Source organism: Limulus polyphemus, unplaced genomic scaffold (assembly GCF_000517525.1).
Source record: "Limulus polyphemus unplaced genomic scaffold, Limulus_polyphemus-2.1.2 Scaffold871, whole genome shotgun sequence".
Classification (NCBI taxonomy): domain Eukaryota; kingdom Metazoa; phylum Arthropoda; class Merostomata; order Xiphosura; family Limulidae; genus Limulus; species Limulus polyphemus.
In genome coordinates this window covers 97728-106848 of record NW_013666481.1, presented here as the reverse complement: position 1 = coordinate 106848, position 9121 = coordinate 97728, and the positions used below count along the sequence as shown (strand labels likewise).

The 9121-nt window shown below is 30.7% G+C and overlaps 1 protein-coding gene across 1 annotated transcript in view; it reads left to right on the top strand.

Moving 5' to 3' along the window:
* Positions 1–1360: 1360 nt before the first annotated feature.
* The window catches only part of LOC106460967 (beta-secretase 1-like), a 40909-nt gene continuing 33148 nt past the window's right edge, over positions 1361–9121 (top strand). Inside the window, exons 1-3 of the mRNA XM_013920730.2 lie at positions 1361–1536; positions 5423–5692; positions 7015–7103. Of these exons, the coding sequence (XP_013776184.1) occupies positions 5498–5692; positions 7015–7103 (284 nt within the window). The 5' untranslated portion in view covers positions 1361–1536; positions 5423–5497. The remainder of the gene's footprint in view (positions 1537–5422; positions 5693–7014; positions 7104–9121) is intronic.

Here is a 9121-nt window from a genome sequence, read left to right as displayed (position 1 = left end):
ATCAGTTTCTCTAATTTTGATTTACGTTGGGGGCCAGTGAAGCGAGAATGGTTCCTTCAGGATGATACAAATACCCCGAATCACTGGACTGACATTAAAAGGATATTGACAGAGCCCATTCCTTCAAACTTCATCTCAACTCACTGCATATGCATAAAATAGACTTCACAACATACTAGGATTATGCTGATTAATAGGTAGGAGATCATAAAGATCCCAGGCCATGAAGTATGATATTAAGCATCCACACACAATTACCAGGCTCGGCCCTACTCAAAATTTGAAGAAAAGTAGACCTCTATATAATGCATTGTTTTAATAATTAAGAAACTGGTGTTTTAAAACTCACACACCAATAACCTGTGCATAGATTTGTCAGTTGCATAAATACTTGATCTCCTTGATTATTAATTTGAATTATTCTTTCTTTCTTTTTATTTTTGACAGCTATTGTGTTTATGCATGAAAGTCAGAAACGGTCGTTATATAAGAACAACCTGTCATCTAGCTACTAGAAATGAAACTGGTGTTTATGAAACATAGAAATAATATATGCTTATAAACTAAACTCACTGCTAAGTAGTAGTTTTCCTTTTCATTATTTCACAAGAAAAATACGTGTGATAGAAAAAACAGAATAACATCACTGTTATACAAGCTGTAAAACACTCGATAATGCTAATTAGGTGCTCAAACAAGGCTATAAGTCAACTTAACCAGATATTTATAAGCATCTAAGAGTAACAGATTGAATGAAGCAGACATTTTTTTCTCCGTCCATCCCTACATACTAAGCTCTACAGTGCTTAGTGATAGGTATCCAAAAGGGTCATAACATGTTGTGAGGAGAGAAAATCCACTATACACTTTATATAAAAGTCCAAAGATACAGCTTTTGAGTACATTGTTTATTTATATTTACAATCCTCTCAAAAGCCGTATCTCTGGACTTTTATTTAAAGGTTTATAACCTATTGCATAAACGCGCTGTCGAAATAGACAATATGACTGTCGTAATTCTTGCAAGACCTCATATTTTGAAGCATATATAAATATATATATATATATATATACTATCGATTTTATATGATAATTATCCACTAGACATATATATATATATATATAGTAATTATTTGTTTGTTTTTATCGTGAAGGTACACAATGAACTATCTACAAGTTGTCCAACTCGGGAAATCGCAGGTTTATAGTGTAAATTTGTAAACTTACACGCTGATCCACCAGGGAACACACATTTATGTAGTAAGTGGGAAATAGAATTATTATATTATTATTATTACTGAAGTTACGACTGTGTCTTGATCCAGCAGATGGCAGGTTTGTATATTAGGCCTATTTACTGTTTGAATAAATACTAAAATAGTAAACTGAGACGTACAAAATATGAAATTCGAGTTGTATTTCTTTATTTTGTAAACTTTAAATTTTATTGAAGTGTAATTTTTGTATAAAATGTTTCTGCCACAAACACCTTATTTTATGTTTTATTTTTAGTAACAACCATAAGTCTTGTTTGAGGTAATGTATTAATATAAAAAAATGACTTAGCACTAACACTAACTTCAGATTAGAGCAAGCTACCTGAATGAGTACTGATAATATTGTCTAAATTTGTCATAAAAATATAAGTTATTTATTTCAATATAGCTTTAGCTAATTAAATCAATTGTTCTTACGCTGTTACTTAATATTAAAAGACTAGAAAGCACTATTTCATCAGTTAGGTTCGTTGTTAAAATTAAATATCTTTCTGGCCATAAACATAATATTTGACGAAGTTCGACCAGCTTAGAAGATTTAAAAATAAAAACGTTTTTACTGCCGAATCAAACTAATGACGAATGCTTTCCAAGTTGTATTGCTGGAGTATAATTTTAAATTATAGGGCTTTTTTATTTATTCTTTCCTTACTGTGAAGTTCTAAGTTAGTCATAAATCCAAATACTGAGGATATAGTGATATCACATTCTAAGCCAAAAATGCAAAATAATCTTTATTATTAGTTTATAATAAAAACATATAAGTAACAAATAATATATACAACAAGAATGGCCATGTAATATTACTAATATTAGTGGAGCACACTACCTTACTTTCTTTTTGTTGTTGTTGTCTCTAACTTCCAAGACTTAGACTGGCCCTATTAATATTATGGTAAGCTATTCTCATACATGATTTAATTGTTAATTAAATACCAAAAATACATAATGATGACATTATCAAGAAGTATCACTACAGTATAGAGAAAAATTGTAAGAAAAGAAAACATAAAATCCCAGTTTGTACATATCTTGCATAGGAAGATATAGAACAAACTGTGTTTATTGCAACACACTATATTTTTTTCAATTAACGAAATCAGTTACAGACAGGGTTATGTAAGTATATAATAAAACAGAAAAAATAAAAATGATAAAGTTCAATCACCATCATACTGCTAGAGATTGGTTTACTATGAAAATGAGTATTGGGAATGACAACTGGAATATGGTAATGAGGCAATTATATTATCTGCATATGCATAATATTTCTAAAAGAAAAGAAAACAAAAACACTGGAGCAAAGTGTCAATTTTGAATCGCAAATGCTGTAGATATACATGTTTCCATCTCAATCCCATGTTCATTTTGATGATCAATAATGAAAGAAATTATGTTAAGTAACATGTGAATATCACTCGGTGAATAAAAACTTTATTCTTTTAGAACTTAAAAAAACGTGTAAGTCATTAAACTTAGATTTCCATTATGATGTTTTACAATCTAACGTGATGTCAAAATTCATTTTTGGCCTTGCCAAAACAAAAGTTTTTTCTTTTTTGTTGATAAATAATCCTGTTGATTGCTGAAACTATATATAGAGTTCAAAAATAACTACAATGTACAACAGAATATTGATTTTAGTTTTTTCCCCAACTTATTTCGTTAGTGGTCAACTGAAAAAAAAGCTTTTAAAGGATACGTGACCACCTGCCTACAGTCCTAATTTTGTGACAAAAAAAAGTATTCACAAAACTAATATCACTTGAAAACTATTAATTTGAGAACAGATATTTGTTATTTGAATATTTTATTTTGATTGTGACAAGTCATGATTTTCCCTAGTTGGTTATTACAACTGGGAATTTTATTCAGTAACTGAAGAAGTACTCTATTACCTCTGTAGCTTGGGGAAGTAATGTTAGCACTATGTTTTAAACATTAAACTTGTTTACTTATTGTAATTGTAGATGTACTCTATTACCTCTGTAGCTTGAGGAAGTAATGTCAGCACTATGAATCTGAGGATTGTTACTGTATCCCGAGAGACCATCATGCACCAACTAATTATTTCATTAAACTAAACTCTCAAATAGTGCTATTATTCAGACTTATGTTTATTATGAACCTAAAGAAACAAGATAGGTAGCTTCTAGTGAAAATGCAATCACAAAAAATAAACAAGAGTTAATGTTTGAAACATAGTGCTGACATTACTTCCCCAAGCTACAGAGGTAATAGAGTACATCTACAATTACAATAAGTAAACAAGTTTAATGTTTAAAACATAGTGCCAACATTACTTCCCAAGCTACAGAGGTAATAGAGTACATCTACAATTACAATAAGTAAACAAGTTTAATGTTTAAAAGGCTACATGCAGATTAGATGGCTATTGCTCCTGTCATCATTGATAGTGGTACTGAATGTATGATCTCTATTATGCATGATGATCAGTATACCACATGTCATGTATATGCTTGTAAAATATATGTATAGCTACTATACTTCTACCTCGTAGCTATATAGGGAGTCTATAAACACTGGATTGGAGGGACTACTGAACTATACTCTAATGGTGCACGTACTGGATTTTGTAATCGCACAAGTTTTATACATTCATGCAATGCATGTTGGCTAGTATTTATATCTATCTATATACATGCAGGCTTTATAGTTTAAGTTGTAAAGCCAGATATATAAATAGCTATATGATTTTTTTCAATTTGTAAAGATGCATGCATATTTATTCAATGCAAATATAAGACAGTGTGTCATAATATAATGGGATATGTATACAAACAAGCATTTTTAATATTTTTTATAGTTGTTATATTTCCCTCTTCCTTCTCGTCCTCTCCACTGGTCACAGTAAGGTTGGTCATGGTTTTGCTGCAGGTAGCCAGATTTCATTATGCACACTCTACAAGGTTGTAAATGTGTTAATTAACAGTTATGAATTGATTATATAAATATACCTTTCCCCCCTTCTTTTCTAATGGAGTTTGGGTCATGACAATTTTATGACCCTCTTACACTGTGACGACCCTAAACCCTGATAGGCTGTTGCTACTGCATACTTTATCTGAAACTAAATATTTTCTAGATAAAATATATAGCTACAAAATTTCTGCCTCACTTTTGCCTAGAATTGCCATAATTTTCACTATCTTCTGCTTGCATAATTCTTGCCACTCCTTATAGTCAGCTTCAAGTATGGCTACTTTATCTGCAGTATCTAAAATTTGCAGTGTTGGCTATAAATCGACACTTACCATCAACCATCACTGTGGCTCATCCAATGTTTGAAACTGAGCTTGGTACTATATTATGGTACTATATTTAAATTATGGCTTAAAGATTTCTGTTGTGGGAGATGGCCTAAACGTTTGTGTGACATGGCCAAAATTGATCATGCAGTGATAAAAAATGTTATCTTGTCAGCAGCATCATGTTTGAAAGGACAGGAACCCTATACCTAAACAAATGATACGTGACATCAATACAGTTGCAACAGTAAGTTAATTGCTATGGTACCTGTATCATGCTTGTGATATAAACATTAAATTACATCAGTGGCCTGTACACAGCTATATACGTATGCATGTAGTAGATTATAAGGCTACACATAAACCACAGACTACATTAAAATGATTGGGTGTCAATGATTATACAGCCACTGTTATTTGCTAGGTAGTTAAATAAACTTAAAACTACTATACACAATGTGAAATGATGCATTTGGTAATACTGTCCAGGTTTTATTACAATACTCACAGCCATTTTTGCTGTAGGCTAGTGGAAAAATAATAAATAATAATAAAGAAGACCAAACAGGGAATTCCTATTATGAACCACTATAGTGGTTCTTGATAGTCCTACTATGTACTGTAATTCTGGTTATCATTTTTTAATCATTATTTTACTTTAACCAGTATCCTCTTAACTTTAACTTTTCCATGGATTTTTGAAATACTTTCAGTGTATGATGCATCATTTAATATACAAGGATCTATAATATCTTTTAATCTCCCAGTCTATTCACTGAGCTTTTGTGCCTTTAACGTTTTTAGTGGAAATTATTTAATTGTGTAATAAATTCCACTTTTCTCACTATTGTAAACCACATTTTGATTTCTCCTCAGGAATCTTGGTACGGATCACTGTATGATGCAACATTTTTGATTGTTTTGCACCTCCAGAGTACACTTTTATTGATCATGATCTACCATTTTTGTATACTCAACTTTATGATTCAGTTGATCAACCTTATTGAAGCATCAGTTATAGTTTTACCCCTCCACCAAGAAGAACGATATCTAAATCAAGTCAAGACAGTTGTTAATGCAAGTATCGGTGGAAATTTTGATGATGGGTATTATGTCTTAGTTAACATAGGCTCACCTCCACAGAAAGTAAGTACATGTTCGCATACAATCTAATTTGTAAAATAAGAATCACTAGGATATGTTAATTTAATCTCCACAGCTTAATATGTACTTAATTTCTTGTGTTAATGTGTGTGCGTGAAATATATATTTTTGCATAATCTTTACTCTCTTCAGTTTCACCTTTTTTTCAATGTGGATATTCTGGATTTTAGTATATCAGAGGAAAATCTACCTGATTTTAATTTTACATTTTTTGGATTAAAATGAATTTCAAATGGGTACTTACCTCTGAAATACCTTTCTTCTTGCCTCCCTACAAATGGGCAATATATGGTTTTCATGATGACTGCAACTTAGAAATGAAATGTGGCTGGAAAGTAGAAGTGTGGAAATTATGGGTAAGTGATGCATACTGTCATTGTGAGTCAAAGTCAACAAGGAAAGGCTTTCTGTATTTCAAAGGTTTGAAATTCATTTTAATTCCAAAGATGTGAAATTTAAGTGGTAGAAAATAAAGAACATCTGTTAGAAATAAGTGGGTTTCGTCTTCTTCTCATTTCAAATAATGATTAGCTATAAATATATTTCTTATAGAAAGGATATAACACTATGGGTACATTGATTCGTCACAAAATCTCACAAAAGAGATTTGGATTTGATTGCCTATATGTTTTTATTTAGAGACTGACCAAAAATAAAAAATCCTGTAGACCAAATATTCTTAATTAAATGAAGTAAGTCTTCTTCAATAATGAAATATCTTGCTGTGATAAAATCTGAGTTATTAAATTTTCTTAAGTTTATAGACTGGCTAATATGTTTTACTGATCTCAAGCTTTAAATATTCAACAACAATTTGTACAGTGGTTAATATAAAGTGCACTTTCATCACAAAAGGTACAAGAATAAGCTTATCTTTGTCAACTTCTGTTTTAGGTCATCCTCAGTTTCATTAAGTATAAAATAACTAGTCCACATGTATATATTTTTTAATATTAAGTGGATCATCAGCTAATGATAATAATTAAATACTTCCTGGTTTAAATAGTAAACTGTAATGTAAAACAAAACAAAAGATGTTGACTTAGATAAATAAAACTGATCACTCTGTAATTAAAAAAAATGTTTTAAAATTGTATGTTAACTATCAGATTAAATGTTCTGTGTATTTTAGTGTAGAACATAAGTATTTTGATGTTACATTTATGTCTTGCCATCTTCAATTATTCATGTCTTTTTAGCATGCCAAATTTTGTTACAGTTCATCCAGGGTAGATAATAATAAAAATGTTTTATCTTTTTTAATGATAAAATGTCACTTGTGAGTCTTTTTTTTTATATTTCAGTTAGCCTTGTTGATAGATACAGGCAGCAGTAACTTGGCAGTAGCTGCTTCATCAGCTTTACCTGTGAAGAGGTATTTTCATATGAATGAGTAAGTTGAGGTCTTTGTAGATACTTTGAGTTCTGCACTAAAAGGTACATCGAAGCAATTCTACTTTTAGTTTATTGTTTGATTTTTTACATAAGTTTATCTTTATCATTCAAACTTGTGAATACTGTTCACAAGTTACTTGAATATACAATCATTACTTTCAAGTGATAGTGCATTATTTTTATGCCAGAAAGACCACCATAACATAAATCTGTATGCTTTAATAAGCTTTCCCATTGAAGTATTTTTTTGAACCAATTCAACACTGATTCACTTACACCAGACTAAGTTTTATATATTATCTGGTTGACTATTACTTAACACATTCTAGAATCATTTATTGAATCTTTACTTCTAAGAGTGATTGTAGCAAAGACCTGAAAAACCTTTGAGGCAACATTCACCCACTAACATTTTCCTTTATTCCCTGGCCATTTCTCTGCTACATAATCATCTGACATAATTTTCCTAAAAAAAAATGACAGTAGTATTTTGATTCAATAATTTTTACAATTACAATTGCTTGAAACTTAACTTGCTATGCTTTCTTGAAAGCAAGTGAAATTGAGAGTTAATTAGTTGGGAGTACACACTGTATACATGTACATAGTTTGACTATTCTGAAATCCTAACATAACATTGTCAAGTCTTCTGTTTTAAATTCAAAACATGGGTAAATTAATATAAAAGATAATAACTAACTCAATCAGATGTTGTTCACTTTTAATACTTAAACTCTGTTCATTCCTTGATACTTGTTACCTAATACCGAAGGAGATAAGTTATTGAAACTTAAATTTAACATCTTATTTTTTAATAATATTTTTTTTTCATTTTATAAAACTTGTATATTTTTTGGTAGTCCTTTTGGGGCCCATACATCTGGATTCTATGGTAGTGGCTCTACTTACTCAGTCTATTCTTATTCCACTCCTTTTTAGTAAAATTGTCTTCCAAGACAATAACTCACTCACACACAGAAATATTATCTTACTCACACATTCTGCCTATGAGACTTGCATGCCACAAGCCTTGACGTAACTCTTACCTAAATTCATGTATTTAACATGAACTGTGTTGGTGCATGATGATGTCATCATGTGATGAAAGCCCTCCAACAATACGAGGGTAACTTAACTTCCATATGCAGTAACTCCCTTTATGCATTTGCACTTTTGATAACTTCATTCTTCTCCTTAGCATTGTATTAAACAGATGTGTTCAAAATTTCTCATCTGAGCTAAGTTTGACAATATATTTGCATTTGTTAACAGAACTTTGATATTTATTTTCTTTGGCATTTGTTTCAAAAGCTTTAATTTTTAATCATGAATTCTCAAATGATGGTGACTTATACTTAGTCCTGTGTGAGTGACATTATTACACACACAGACTTTATTTCTGGAAGCTTGTTCAACATGTAGTGTATTACCACATGCTTACTGGGCCTCCTACTTCCATCCCATCAGCCTATGTTCTTTCTATTCAGTCAGAATTGTTCTGTTGAACAACGAATTTAACTTGATTCACTTTGGATAGTGCCTTACCATTCAAGGAGTGACCCTTGTTACGTATATTATTCCGAAGCTGAGTTAACTGATAATTTAAATTTAGTAATTAAACTGTACTTTGGACTTAACATTTAAATATATGCTGATATATTAGTTAATTTACGATATTTGCCAACAAGATTGACACACACCGTTTTCATTTTTAACACAAATACGTTTTAATATACACACAACAGTACAATTTACAATAACAATTATTACAAATAGTTACTGCAAACAATGATTTATAAACAGAAGTTTCACAAACTTAAAAACAATATAAAGTTTTCTTTCTAGTCTGGAACCTCCTTGATATCTTATCGAGGGTTCACGATGAGCGCGTTAATTACGAATTGACGGAGATTTATTTCACTTAACGGGAAGCCAGCTAGCTTTATCTCTCACTGATCACACAATGATTTTCCACCGTTGAAGTTAGGTAATGTTTTTATAAAAATACTAATGTCC